This window comes from Anolis sagrei, chromosome Y (assembly GCF_037176765.1).
Source record: "Anolis sagrei isolate rAnoSag1 chromosome Y, rAnoSag1.mat, whole genome shotgun sequence".
NCBI lineage: Eukaryota > Metazoa > Chordata > Lepidosauria > Squamata > Dactyloidae > Anolis > Anolis sagrei.
In genome coordinates, this window is record NC_090035.1 from 83,523,179 (window position 1) to 83,538,718 (window position 15,540).

At 40.6% G+C, this 15,540-nt stretch overlaps 1 protein-coding gene across 2 annotated transcripts in view; it reads left to right on the forward strand.

Moving 5' to 3' along the window:
* LOC132780213 (rho guanine nucleotide exchange factor 1-like) overlaps positions 1–15,314 on the forward strand; it is a 75,735-nt gene extending 60,421 nt beyond the window's left edge. For both annotated transcript variants that reach the window (XM_067461618.1, XM_067461619.1), the window contains 13 exons: positions 62–176; positions 615–715; positions 2,605–2,682; positions 4,396–4,471; positions 4,649–4,816; positions 6,243–6,330; positions 8,632–8,742; positions 10,814–10,887; positions 11,014–11,190; positions 12,445–12,615; positions 12,802–12,941; positions 14,355–14,477; positions 15,235–15,314. In XM_067461618.1, coding sequence (XP_067317719.1) covers positions 62–176; positions 615–715; positions 2,605–2,682; positions 4,396–4,471; positions 4,649–4,816; positions 6,243–6,330; positions 8,632–8,742; positions 10,814–10,887; positions 11,014–11,190; positions 12,445–12,615; positions 12,802–12,941; positions 14,355–14,459 — 1,404 coding nt within the window. In that variant the 3' untranslated portion in view covers positions 14,460–14,477; positions 15,235–15,314. The remainder of the gene's footprint in view (positions 1–61; positions 177–614; positions 716–2,604; positions 2,683–4,395; positions 4,472–4,648; positions 4,817–6,242; positions 6,331–8,631; positions 8,743–10,813; positions 10,888–11,013; positions 11,191–12,444; positions 12,616–12,801; positions 12,942–14,354; positions 14,478–15,234) is intronic.
* The last annotated feature ends 226 nt before the right edge of the window (positions 15,315–15,540 follow it).

Here is a 15,540-nt window from a genome sequence, read left to right on the forward strand (position 1 = left end):
TGATTAGAACTGAAGAATGGTGCAATAATAATAATAATCATAATCATAATATTGATGATAGGAAGCGGAGAGCCAGCCGCAGTGCCGCCGCCTGCAGCTGAAGGACATCATCCCCATCGAGATGCAGAGGCTGACCAAGTACCCGCTCCTCCTGCACAACATCGCCAAATGCACAGGTAAGGAGAAGGCCACGCCCCCCCCCTCCCCCCCCCCCCCCTTTGCAATACACCTGGGCCAGGCCGGAGGACACTCAAGGTTCCAGTAATGGAAAGGAAAAGCAGAATGAGTGCACTCTCATTGCCTCTCTTAGCAATGCACTTTATTATTATTATTGTTATTATTATTGGTTCCATGCTCTGGAGTCCTGGAGGATGTAGTTTGACAAGGTCTTGAGCCTTCTTTTCTACCAAAGGAGGGTCTAAGATTCTGTTATCTCTTCCAACATCATTGTCTGGGGGGTTTTGTAACCAGAGGCTGGATGGCCATCTGTCGGGAAGGCTTGAGTGATGCTTTTCTTGCCTGGCAGAAAGAAGGGGGTTGGACTGGATGGCCTTTAGGGGCCCCTTCCAACATTATATGTCTCTGACCCACTTCTTCGGGGTCTTCGGTTGCAGAGGAAGACGAGGAGCGGCAGAAAGTGGAGAAGGCGGCCGAATGCTGCCGGCAGATCCTCAACCACGTCAACCAGGAAGTGCGCAACATGGACAACTTCCTGGTAAGGAGGAAGCAGAGGAAACAATGGAAGCAATGGAAGTGGGAAGGAAGACCATTTTCACTTCATTCTTTTGTTGTTATTGTTTTTTATCTATTTATTTTTTGAGAAGTGGTTCATTTTAATTGAGATATTTAGACATGTACGTAGCTGTATATATCAGAATGTATCACAAGTTGATATATATATGTATATTCACACACATACACATCTCTATATATATACACAGGCTACAAGTTGAGATGTTTATACATATATATACACACACATACATATCTCTCTATATGTCAATATTGATCTATGTCGATGCATATCATTAGAGATCAATATAAATCAATATAGATATCAAATTTATGCATATCAATACATATCAATATAGATATAAAATAGATCTATATATAGATCAATATATACTACGTGTTGAAATATATATATTCACACACATACACATCTCTAACTGTCAATATAGATATATCGATATAGACATCTATTGATACATATCAATAGAGATCAATATAGATTAATATAGATATCAAATTGATACATATTAATAGAGATCAATATAGATATCAAAATAGATCTATATAGATATAAATAGATCAATATATACTACATATTGAGATGTAAATACATATATACACACATGTACATCTCTATATATATGTATACACAGAATACAAGTTGAGATATATACATATATACATACACACATATACATCTCTCTATATGTCAGTATAGATAGGTCAATATAGATCTATATTGATACATATCATCAATAAGTATCAATATAGATCAATAGATATAGATATCAAAATGGATGTTTATATATAAGATAGATCAATATATACTACATGTTGATATATATATACATATATACACACATGCACATCTCTCTATATATGCATACACAGACTACAAGTTGAGATATATACATATATACACACACATATACATCTCTATATGTCAGTATAGATAGGTCAATATAGATCTATATTGATACATATCAATATATATTAATATAGATCAATAAACTGATATCAAAATAGATCAATATATACTACATGTTGAGATATGGTACATCTCTCTATATATATGTATACAGAGACTACAAGTTGAGATATATACATATATACACACACATCTCTATATGTCAGTATAGATAGGTCAATATAGATCTATATAGATACATATCAATATGTATCGATATAGATCAATAGATATAGATATCAAAATGGATCTTTATATATAAGATAGATCAATATATGCTACATGTTGAGATATATATATATATATATATACACACACATACACATCTCTCTCTATATATCTATATATCTATATCGGTATATACCACATCTTGAGATATATATATATTTCTCACACACACACATACATACATACACTTATATACACATACAATCACATGTCTCTATGTATATATCGATATAGATAGATAGATAGGTATAGTATAGGTCAATATATATGTAGATCTAGATATCAAAATAAAACAATATATAGAGAGAGAGAGATCAATATATACCACATATAAAGGAAGCAATTTCCATAGCTGATTTTATGGATGGTATAACAACACTTATATTACCGAGAAATATAATAAATACATCGATATTGAAAATAAACTTCCTGGTCAGGAACTCTCTTGGGCATGTCCGCACGGTACCATCATGAGGATATGCTTCCGCTTTAGTTGCCATGGCTGCATAACAATGACCCTTAGGATTTGTGGTTGGCTGAACTACAAATCCCAGGAGTGCCTAGGACGGATCCAGGGCCATTGCGGAGGAATCCTGACGCAGGAAGTGATACTTTTTGCTTCCTTCCCTTTTCCCCTTTTGGTCCTTGATCCATTTCCCTCTTTCTCGACTATTCAGAAACTCAAAGACTACCAGCGGCGCCTGGACCTTTCCAACCTCAAGCAAAGCACGGATCCGCTGCTGAGCGAGTTCAGGGTAAGCCATTCTTATCGGGAAGGCCATCTGTCAGGAGGGATCGGATGGTGTCTTGCTGGCTGGCAGAATGGGCTGGTTGGACTGGATGGCCTTTGGCTCGTTTTGTGAGCTCGTTTTGTGCGTTAGCCTTGCGGACCTTTTCCCTAAAGGTGTTGGCTATTTGTTTGAATTCTTCTTTGGTGATTTCTCCCTTTTTCCACTTCTTGTGCATGTTTCTTTTGTGTCTTAGCACAGTTAGAAGTTCTTTGGGCATCCATTCTGGCTTCTTTGCACTTGTCCTATTTTTTCTCTTTGTTGGCACAGTTTGCAATTGCATCTTGAGTATTTCACTCTTGAGAAATTCCCATCCATCTGTAACTCCCTTGTCTTTTAGTATCTGTGTCCACGGAATGCTGCTCAGTGTTTCCTTCATTTTTCGGAAATCAGCTCTCCTAAAGTCCAAAATGCGGGGTTGACTTGTCTTAGTTTCGGCCTTCCTTTGAATGCAATATTCCTGCTTCTTGGCGGAATGGGGTTGGACTGGACGGCCCAGGAGGTCTCTTCCAACTCTTTGATTCTAGGATTCTATCTCTCTCTATGGCCATCTTTCTATAACAGAATGGCCATCTGTCGGGAAGGATCAGATGGTATCTTTCCTTATAGTAGCACGTATTTGGACTGAATAGCCTTTGGGGATCCCTTCCAACCCTAGGATTCTATGGTATATATGATGCCATGATTCTGTAATTCAACGACTGGATGGCCATCTGTCGGGAGGGATTGAATGGTGTATTTCTGTATAGCAGGAGGGGGTTGGACTGGATGGCCTTTGGGGATCACTTCCTATTCTAGGATTCTATATCTATCATATCTACCTTTCCCAATCATATTTATCCTCTCTCACTCTCTTTCAATCATATCTGTGGCAATGGCTGGATGGCCATCTGTTAGGAGGGATCGGATGGTGTCTTCTCTTATAGTGTGGACTGGGTGGCCTTTGGGGGTCCCTTCCAACTCTAGGATCAATGATGTGTCTATCATATCTCTCTTTCTCAATCTTATCTATCTATCTATCTATCTATCATCTCTCTCTCTTTCAATGATATCTATGGCTGGATGGCCATCTGTTGGGAGGGATTGAATGGTGTATTTCCTTATAGCAGAAGGGGGTTGGACTGGATGCCTTTTGGGGGTCACTTCTCTAGGATTCTATATCATATCTACCTTTCTCAATCATATTTATCATCTCTCAGTCTCTTTCAATCCTATCTGTGGCCATCTATTCATGGCTGGATGGCCATCTGTTGGGAGGGATCAGATGGTATCTTCTCTTATAGTGTGGATGGGGTGGCCTTTGGGGGTCCCTTCCAACTCTAGAATTCTATGATGTGTCTATCATATCTTTCTCAATCTTATCTATCATGTCTCTCTCTCTTTCTGTGATATTTACGGCTGGATGGCCATCTGTCGGGAGGGATTGGGTTGTGTTTTGCTCCCTGGCAGAAGGGGGTGGACTAGATGGCTTCTGGGGATCCTGCACAACTCTATCTGGAAGTCCACTGGAGTCTCCTTCCTTTCCAGGAGGTCTTTATAAGCAGGGACTGTATGGCCATCTGCCAGGAGGGATCGAATGGTGTATTCCCTTATATATAGTAGACGTGGGTCGGACTGGCTGACCTTTGGGAGCCCCTTCCTCCTTTTGCGACGATCCCTTTTGCTTTTCCTTTCCTGCAGAACACGGACATCACCAAGAAGAACCTGGTCTGCGAGGGACCTTTGACCTGGCGACTCACGAAGGACAAGTCCATCGGTCAGTTGGCACAAAAAGGAAGGGTGGGAGTTGCAGGTTGACTTGGGCCATTCCTCCGGGTGTTTTGGGCCCCCCGACTGGCACCACGGTGGGGGTTGTGGTCCGAAACTCCTGGAGGTCGGTCTGAAGTTGACCCCCGCCTGTCTTGACCGCTTGACCGCTTCCTGTTGGGGGCAGAGGTGCACGTGCTGCTGCTGGACGACATCCTGGTGCTGCTGCAGAAGCAGGAGGAGCGCCTGGTGCTGAAGTGCCACAGCCGGACCATCACGCCCACCCCGGACGGGAAGCAGATGCTCAGCCCCATCATCAAGCTCAACTCCGCCATGATCCGAGAAGTGGCCACAGGTCAGTCCCAAGGGTCAGCCGGTCTGGCCCCCCACCAGGCAGACGTCCAGCCAGACATAAATACCAGGCATCATTGGGAGATATACCCAATATGCCCACATGTAAATACTGGTGGGGTTGGGTTTGTCATTTAGGAGTTGTAGTTGCTGGGATGTAAAGTTCATCTTGAGTTTGGGAGTTGTAGTTCACCTACATCCAGAGACTACGGTGGACTAAACAATGATGGATCTGGACCAAAATTGGCACAAATAATCAATATACTCAATAGGTGGAGTTTGGGGAAAATAGACCTTGACATTTGGGAGTTGTAGTTGCTGGGATTTATAGTTCACCTACAATCAAAGAGCATTCTGAATTGGGCCAAACTTGGCAGACTCCCAAGACTAAATGGGGTTAGACTAGATGACCTTGGGGTCCCCTTCCCAAGCCTGGTCTTCATGAACTTAAGTTCAAGTCTAAATGACCTTTGGGGCCCCCTTCCAAGTCTACCATTCATAATCCTATGTCCTTCTTAGGGACCGAATGAGATTAGACTGGATGACCTTTGGGGTCCCCTTCCCAAGCCTAGGCTCAGTCTAGATGACCTTTGATGTCCCCCTCCACGTCTAGGCTTCATGAACTTCTGTCTTGATGAAGTGGCCCAATAGACTCAAGTCTAGATGACCTTTGGGGTCCCCTCCCAAGTCTCATTCATATTCTATGTCCTTCTTAAGGACCAAATGGGGTTACACTGGATGACTTTGGGATCCCCTTCCAAGCCTAGGCTCAGTCTAGATGACCTTTGGGGTCCCCTTCCACGTCTAGGCTTCATGAACTTCTGTCTTAATGAAGTGGCCCGATAGACTCGAGTCTAGATGACCTTTGGGGTCCCCTTCCCAAGTCTAGGTTCAATCTAGATGACCTTTGGGGTCTCCTTCATAGTCTAGGTTTCATGACCTCTTCATGAACTTCTATCCTAATGAAGTGGCCCAATAGGCTCCAGTCTAGATGACCTTTGGGGTCTCTCCCAAGTCTATTGTTCATAACTTCTGTCCTTAAGGACAGAATGGGGTTAGACTGGATGACCTTTGGGGTCCCCTTCCCAAGCCTACGCTCAGTCTAGATGACCTTTGAGGTCCCCTTCCAAGCCTCCTAATGAAGTGACCCAATAGGCTCAAATCTAGATGACCTTTGGGGTCCCCTTCCAAGTCTAGTGTTCATACCTTCTGTCCTTCTTATGGGGTTAGACTGGATGACCTTTGGGGTCCCCTTCCAAGTCTAGGCTCAGTCTAGATGACCTTTGAGGTCTCCTTCATAGTCTAGGTTTCATGAACTCTTCATGAACTTCTATCCTAATGAAGTGGCCCAATAGGCTTGAGTCTAGATGACCTTTGGGGTCCCCTTCCCAACCTTATCCTTCATAAACCCTTTCTCTTCTCGCCTTTAGATATCCGGGCCTTCTACGTGATCTTCAGCTGGGAAAACGGGGCGCAGATCTACGAACTGGTGGCCCAGACTGTCTCCGAAAGGAAGAAGTAAGGCTTTGAAGCTGGGGAAAAGCCACTTTTATGGTGGGGGGATAACAGCTCCCATCATCCCCTGCCCAGCATCTCCAGTAATGGTCACCCTCCATCCCATCATCCCCTGGTTGGATGACCAGTGACCACAATCCCTTTGCTAGAATGGCAAGGAACGCTCCTGTAATTCCCTACCCAATAGTCATTACAACTCCCATCATCCCCTAAGCAGCAATGACCAGTCACTATCATCCCCTATGTTGCCTTGCAAAGTGTAGCTTTTGTTGTTTCCTTGCCATTGTGGCCATAATCCTTTAAAGCTGGGATGGGCACTACAGTTCCCATCATCCCCAGTCACCATAATCCCCACCCCCTATTTAATATTGCAAACTATAGACCTTCTATGTTTCCATTGTGACCAGCGGATAAATCCTTTAGCTGGGATGGGCACTACAGTTCCCATCATCCCCAGTCACCATAATCCCCACTCCCTATTTAATATTGCAAACTACCTTCTATTCCATTGTGACCAGCAGACATAAATCCTTTAGCTGGAATGGGCACTACAGTTCCCATCATCCCTTATACAGGAAGGCCAATCACCCTCATCCCCTCGTTAGTATTGCAAAGTGCAGCTTCTATATAATTCCCTAGCCACTCTGTAACCCATCATCTAGTCGCAACAAACACTACAACTCCCATCATCCCCTTTGAGGAGAGAAAACGGAGTATAAATATAATCATAATCACCATCATTCTATAAACATGATGGTCATTCTGGCCATTAAATTGAATTATTATTTGCTAGAATACTCACTACAACTCCCATCATCCCTTAAGCTAGTAAGAGATATACATAAACGTAATAACAATAATATTATATAATATATATCATGTTATACCATATTTCTTGGCTAACAAGACAAGTAAAACTGGCTGTGTTTACCAAATGGCTGAAATAATGTAAAGCCAGAGTAGGTACTTCAACTCCCATCATCCCTTAAGCTAGTAAGGGATATACATAAACATAATAACAATAATATTATATAATATATATTATGTTATACCATATTTCTTGGCTAACAAGACAAGTAAAGCTGGCTGTGTTTACCAAATGGCTGATATAATGTAAAGCCAGAGCGGGTACTACAACTCCCATCATCCCTTAGGCTAGTAAGGGATATACATAAACATAATAACAATAATATTGCATAATATATATTACGTTATACCATATTTCTTGGCTAAGAAGACAAGTAAAGCTGGCTGTGTTTACCAAATGGTTGATATAATGTAAAGCCAGAGTACGTACTACAACTCCCATCATCCCTTAGGCTAGTAAGGGATATACATAAACATAATAACAATAATATTGCATAATATATATTATGTTATACCATATTTCTTGGCTAACAAGACAAGTAAAGCTGGCTGTGTTTACCAAATGGCTGGTATAATGTAAAGCCAGAGTAGGCACTACAACTCCCATCATCCCTTAGGCTAGTAAGAGATATACATAAACATAATAACAATAATATTGCATAATATATATTATGTTATACCATATTTCTTGGCTAACAAGACAAGTAAAACTGGCTGTGTTTACCAAATGGCTGGTATAATGTAAAGCCAGAGTAGGTACTACAACTCCCATCATCCCTTAGGCTAGTAAGGGATATACATAAACATAATAACAATAATATTGCATAATATATATTATGTTATACCATATTTCTTGGCTAACAAGACAAGTAAAGCTGGCTGTGTTTACCAAATGGCTGGTATAATGTAAAGCCAGAGTAGGTACTACAACTCCCATCATCCCTTAAGCTAGTAAGGGATATACATAAACATAATAACAATAATATTATATAATATATATTATGTCATACCATATTTCTTGGCTAACAAGACAAGTAAAGCTGGCTGTGTTTACCAAATGGCTGATATAATGTAAAGCCAGAGCGGGTACTACAACTCCCATCATCCCTTAAGCTAGTAAGGGATATACATAAACATAATAATAATAATATTATATAATATTATACATAGCTAACAAGACAAGTAAAGCTGGCTGTGTTTACCAAATTATGGTGACTGATATAATGTAAAGCCAGAGCAGGTACTACAACTCCCATCATCCCCCTAGCAACATGGCTGGTTCCTGCAGTCTGAGGGCATTCTGGGAGCGATAGTCTACTGTGCAGAACTTTGTTTACTTTTGCTTTGCATGGGGATCATAGGATCCAATGAGGAAAGGGTCTTTTAGAGGTAATCTAGTCTGACCCTTCGTGGCTCCCGAATTCTCTTCCTTTGCAGCTGGTGCAAAATGATCAGCGACACGGCCGGCGTCTTGAAGCTGCCCCACTCCGGCCGGACGAAGCCACGGCTCTCCGTCCCTAACCGGACCTCGCCCCCCAGCCCCAGCTAGTAAGTGGGGGGCTCCTTTGACTTTGGGGGTCCCTTTCGAGCCCCAAGGGCCTGTCATAAGGTCCAATTGAAAGGGAATGATGCATTATTATTATTATTATTATTATTATTATTATTATTATTAGAAACACAACAAGATGAGTACACAACAGACACTCTGCTGGCTGTTGTATTATTATTATTATTATTATTATTATTATTATTACTAAATTATAATTACTAAATTATAAATATATATGTATTAATATTGTAATATTATTATTGTATTATGTTATAATTATAATTATATATTATATTATAAATATATTTATTATATTACTATCATTGTAATATATCACTATCATTATATTATTATTTTATTATTATATTATAAATATATTTATTTTTATAGTATTATAATATTATTATTGTATTATAATTATATATTATAAAAATATTTATTATATTACTATCATTGTAATATATCGCTATATTTCTATTATTATTTTATTATTATATTATATTATTTTTATAGTATTATAATATTATTATTTCATTATGTTATTATAATTATATTATATTATAAATATATTTATTATATTACTATCATTGTAATATATCGCTATATTTCTATTATTATTTTATTATTATATTATTTTTATAGTATTATAATATTATTGCATTATGTTATTATAATTATATTATATATTATATTATAAATATATTTATTATATTATTATAATTGTAATATATCACTATAATTATATTATTTTATTTTATTATACAGATATTTATTTTTATAGTATTATAATATTATTATTGTATTATGTTATTATAATTATATTATATTATAAATATATTTATTATATTACTATCATTGTAATATATCGCTATATTTCTATTATTATTTTATTATTATATTATATTATTTTTATAGTATTATAATATAATTATTGCATTATGTTATAATTATATTATATATTATATTACTATAATTGTAATACATTACTATAATTATATTATTATATTATAAATATATTTATTTTTATAGTATTACAATGTTATTATTGCATTATATTATTATAATTATATTGTATATTATATTATAAATATATTATATTGCTATCATTGTAATATATCACTATCATTGTCATTATTTTATTATTATATTATAAATATCTTTTTTAGCATTGTAATATTATTGTATTACGTTATTATAATTATATATTATAAATATATTTATTATATTACTATCATTGTAATATATCACTATAATTATATTATTATTTTATTATTATTTTATTATAAATATATTTATTTTATAGTATTATAATATTATTGCATTATGTTATTATAATTATATTATAATTATAATTATATATTATAAATATATTTATTATATTACTATCATTGTAATACATCACTATAATTATATTATTATTTTATTATATTATAAATATATTTATTTTTATAGTATTATAATATTATTATTTATTATATTGCTTTCATTGTAATATATCACTATCATTAAATTATTATTATTATTTTATTATTATATTATAAATATATTTATTTTATAGTATTATAATATTATTGCATTATGTTATTATAATTATATTATAATTATATATTATAAATATATTTATTGTATTACTATCATTGTAATATATCACTATAATTATATTATTATTTTATTATTATATTATATTATTTTTATAGTATTATAATATTATTATTGCATTAGGTTATTATAATTATATGATATATTATATTATAAATATATTTATTATACAGTATTACTATAATTGTAATATGTCTTTATAATTATATTATATATTATATTATGAATATATTTATTATATTACTATAATTGTAATATGTCATTATAATTATATTGTTATCATAATATTATATAATTATAATATATTAGACTATTTAGCACTGTGATTTTTGCTCCTGGGTTATCAATGCCATAATGATAACACAACAATAACAATAATAATAAGATGCCGATGCTGCTGTTCTCTCTGAATTGATCCCTTATTGATGGGGTTCAATGCTTGGCTGTAACTGCTCTGCCTTCCTTTGCCAGCGACCCCGAGGGTCTCCTCTCCGGGACGGAGAACGGGGGGCCCTTGAAGGAAGAGGAGGGTCTTCAGGCCGAAGGTGGGTTTGCCCCCTGGGGAGTCCATTCCGGGATGGGGGACGGGGGACGGGGGGGCTTTGGACCCCTTAAAGGGGAACGAAGTGGCCGGAGAGTGACGTGCCCCCCCCCCTCCTGTCTCCGGCCAGAGAGAGAGAAGGATGGAGCGGAAGGGACCGAGTTCGAGGAGCGCGGGGGGTCCGCAGTCCTGGGCCGCAAGCGGCATCTGGGCAAAGCCATGGAGGAGTTCCTGGCCGACATCCTGACCCTCTACAAGCCCCGCCCAGCCGGTCAAGCCGCCCTGGCCAGTGCCGCCCAGGAGAGAGGTAAGGGGACCCCCCAGAGGGCATCCAGACCCACCCCTTCGTTCTGCCCTAAGAGGTGCAGGCACCGCCCCTTGTATTATAGCCATCTAGCCAGAGATGGAAAGGACTCCCAAAGGCCATCCAGTCCAACCCTCTTTTGCCATACTGTAAGAAGGCACCACCCAATCCCTCCCAACAGATATCCATCCATCTACCCATAGATAGAAAGTTATACATAGGTTATATATAGAGAGTGTGAGTGTGTCTGATAATACAGAATCCTAGAGTTGGAAGGGGACCCCAAAGGTCCATCCAGTCCAACCCCCTTCTGCCATAAGAGAAAGGCACCATCCGATCCCTCCCAGCAGATGGCCATCCAGTCATAGATAGATAGATACAATTGAGAGAGATAACATATATATATTGTAGAGTTCTAGGGGACCCTCAAAGGTCATCCAGTCCAACCCCCCTCTGCCATAGTGTAAGAAGGCACCATCCAATCCCTCCCAACGGATGGCGATCCAGCCATAGATAGATACAATTGAGAGAGAGATCATAGATATATTATAGAATCCTAGGGGACCCCCCAAAGGCCATCCAGTCCAACCCCCTTCTTCCATAATGGGAGAAGGCACCATCCGATCCCTCCCGACAGATATCCATCTAGCCATAGATAGATATAACTGATAGATAGATAAGTATGCCATAGAATTCTAGTTGGAAGGGTCCCCCAGAGGCCATCCAGTCCAACCCCCTTCTGCCATAATGGGAGACGGCACCATCTGATCCCTCCCGACAGATGGCCATTCATTCATAGATAGATCGATAGAATTGAGAGAAATACCATAAATATATTATAGAGTTTTAGGGGACCCCCAGAGGCCATCCAGCCCAACCCCCTTATTCCATAATGGAAGAAGGCACCATTCGATCCCGACAGATACCCATACAGCCATAGATAGATAGATACAATTGAGATACCATAGATATATTATAGAGTTCTAGGGGACCCTCAAAGGCCATCCAGTCCAACCTTCTTCTGCCATGATGGGAGAAGGCACCATCCGATCCCTCCCAGCAGATATCCATCCAGCCATAGATAGATAGATAGAGTTGAAAGAGATACCATAGATATATTATAGAGTTCTAGGGGACCCTCAAAGGCCATCCAGTCCAACCTCATTCTGCCCGGCAGGATTGCAGCCCCCGATCCTTCCCGACAGAAGCTCCTCCGGCCCTCCCTCCGTCTCACGCCACTCTTGCTTCCATCCCCAGTCTCGGCCTTGAAGCGGCTGCTTCAGATCCCAGAGGAGGGCGAGGGGGCTTTCCCTGCGGACGCCAACAACGGGCCCCCCGAGAACGGCGCCCCCCACAAAGAAGGAGAAGAGGAGTGGGAGGGGGCAGCGCTCCCCACGGAGGCGGAAGGCGGACGGAGGAAACCTCCAGGTGAGAGGCGGGGGGGGGGGGGGTACGGCATGGGACCACCTGAGCCAAGAGCGTGGGGCAGCAGCAGAAAAGGCCAAGGCGATTCCAGGAGCAAAAATCGTGTGACGTGGTGTCCGTTACTTAACTAACCTGTGGGTTGAGTAAGGGAGTAAATGGGCCTCTGTGTGTGTCCCCCCCCCCCTGCAGGAGGGTCCCAGGATCCGCCTTGGGTCCCCGAAGCCCCCGAGAAGGAGGCCCCTCCCTCCCCGCTGGTCCTCTCCCTCCAACAGTCGGACGGGCTCAATCACCACCTGCGCCTCCTGGAAGACGCCGTCCTGGGACTCAAGGTGAGACCTCGCCCAGTAGTGATGCTGCAGCAGAAAAGGCCAAGGCGATTACGCCAGAGGAGTCCAAAGGGAGGAAAGGCATCTAGCCATGGCTTCACAATCGTGATATACTCTATATGACAGAACGTGAGCCAAGAGTGGGATGCAGCAGCGGAAAAGGCCAATGTGATTACTCTAGGCCGCATCCATAGGCGTTTAGTGTCTGGAAGAGGAAGGAAAGAAGGAAAGGGAGAAGGAAGGAAAGAGGTAGAGAAGGAAGAAAGGAGAGAAAAAGGGAGGGAAAGAAAAAGGGGGAAGGAAGGAGAGAAGGAAAGAAGAAAAGGGAAGGAAAGAGGGAGCAAAGGAATGAGGAAAAGAAGGAGAGAAAGAGGGAAGGAAGGAAGGAAAGAGAGAAGGAAGGAAAGGTAGAGAGGGAAGAAAGGAGAGAAAGAGAAGGAAAAGAGGGAAGGAAGGAAGGAAGGAGAGAAGGAAAGAAAGAAGGAGAGAAAGATGGTGGAAAAAAAGGGAAGAAAGGGAAGAGGTAGAGAAGAAAGGAAGGAGAGAAGGAAAGAAAAAAGGGAAGGAAGGAGGGGAAGAAAGAAGGAAAGGGAGAAGGAAGCATGGAAGCAAAGAGAAAAGGAAGCAAAGAGGTAGAGAAGGAAGAAAGGAGGGAAAGAGTGAGGGAAAGAAAAAGGGGGAAGGAAGGAGAGAAGGAAAGATGAAAAGGGAAGGAAGGAACGAGGGAGCAAAGGAAGGAGGAAAAGAAGGAAAGAGGGAAGGAAGGAAAGGTAGAGAAGGAAGAAAGGAGAGAAAGAGAAGGAAAAGGAAAAGAGGGAAGAAAGGAAGGAGAGAAGGAAAGAAAGGAGAGAAACAGGGTGGAAAAGAAAAATAGGGAAGGAAGGGGAGAGGTAGAGAAGAAAGGAAGGAGGGGAAGAAAGAAAAAAGGGAAGGAAGGAGGGGAAGAAAGGGAGAAAGAAGCATGGAAGCAAAGAGAAAAGGAAGCAAAGAGAAAGAAAAGGAAGCAAAGATTAGGAAGAAAAGAAAGAAAGAGGGAGGGAAAGAAAAAGAGCGAAGGAAGAAAAGTTAGAGAAGGAAGGCAGGAAGGAGAGAAGGAAAGAAAAAAGGGAAAGAAGGAAGGAAAGAGGGAGCGAAGGAGGGGGGAGATGTAGAGAAAGGGAGAGAAGAAAAGAGACAGCAGAAGAGAAAGAAAAAGGGGGAAAGAAGGAAGAGAAGGAAGGAAGAAGAGAAGGAAAGACAGGAAGGAAAGAGGGAGTGAAGGAAGGAATGAAAGAAGGAGAGAAAGAGGGAAGGTTGGCCACAACAACGCGTGGCGGGTATGGCTAGTTATAAATAAATAAGTATGAGCCCAGAGTGTGATGCTGCAGCGGAAAAGGCCAATGCGACCCTATTTCCGTCCATGTCTGTGTTTCCCAGGAGATCGAAGAGGACTATTGGCGCCTGCAGCAGCTGATGGGGAAGCTGACCTCCTCCTCTTCCTCTTCCTCTTCCTCTTCCTCGCAGCCGCTCTCTTTCACTTGAAAAGGAAGCAGGGAGAAGGTAAGGAAGGGGTGACGCAGCAGCCGAAAAGGCCAAGGCAATCCTAGGCTGCCTCCAGATTGGGTCAGGCCTCCTCACCTGGAGTAATAGGGTCAGGCTGGATGGGCTTTGGAGGGCCCTTCCCAACTCCAGGATTCTGAGGAAGTGTTTGAATAGCGGTTGGATGACCATCTGTCGGGAGGGATCGGATAGTGTGTTCCCTTGTAGTATGGTTGGAGTGGATGCCCTTTGGGAGTCACAACTCTATCATTCTATATGTGAGACTCATTTAGTCTACAGTTTGGATGGCCATCTGTCAGGAAGGATCAGATGGGGGTCTTCCTCAATAACAGAATAGGGTTGGACTGGATGGCCTTTAGGAGACTCCCAAATTTAATAATACAATATAATATAATAAATATAATATAATATAATATAATGCAATATAATATAATGCAGTGCAATATAATATAATATAATATAATATAATATAATATAATATGGGAGACTCATTAAGTAAAGTCTACAGTTTGGATGGCCATCTGTCGAGAGGGATTTGATTGTGCCTTCCTGCTTGACATGAATATGGTTAGACCGGATGCCCTTTGGGAGTCTCAACTCTATAATTTTATGATAAGGGAAACTCTAAAAGTAAAGCCTACAGTTTTCATGGCTATCTGTTGGGAGGGATCGGATGGTGCCTTGACCAGGATGGGGCTGGACTAGATGCCCTTTGGGGGGCCCTCCTCTCACGCTCGCTTTCCTCTTTCTATTTCAGGGCCGTCCTGGAAGAAAAGGCCCGTTTTGCCTTCATCGCCAACCAAAAGAAGTTGTCTAGGAGTCCTGGAGAATTCATAGCTCTATATTTATATACATCTATACATACATACATACATATATATATATACTGCCTGGAAGGGGAAATATTTGGAAATGGAGGTGCCTCCTTGTCTTTGGGGTCACACCTTGCATTCCTGTGGGACAAAGATGCAAATGGTGGGATTGCAAGGGTCAGTCGGTTGGTCAGTTCTGGACAAAGGCCAAGAGGTCAGCACTGACCCTTCCTCCCAGAGGGTCCGTTCCC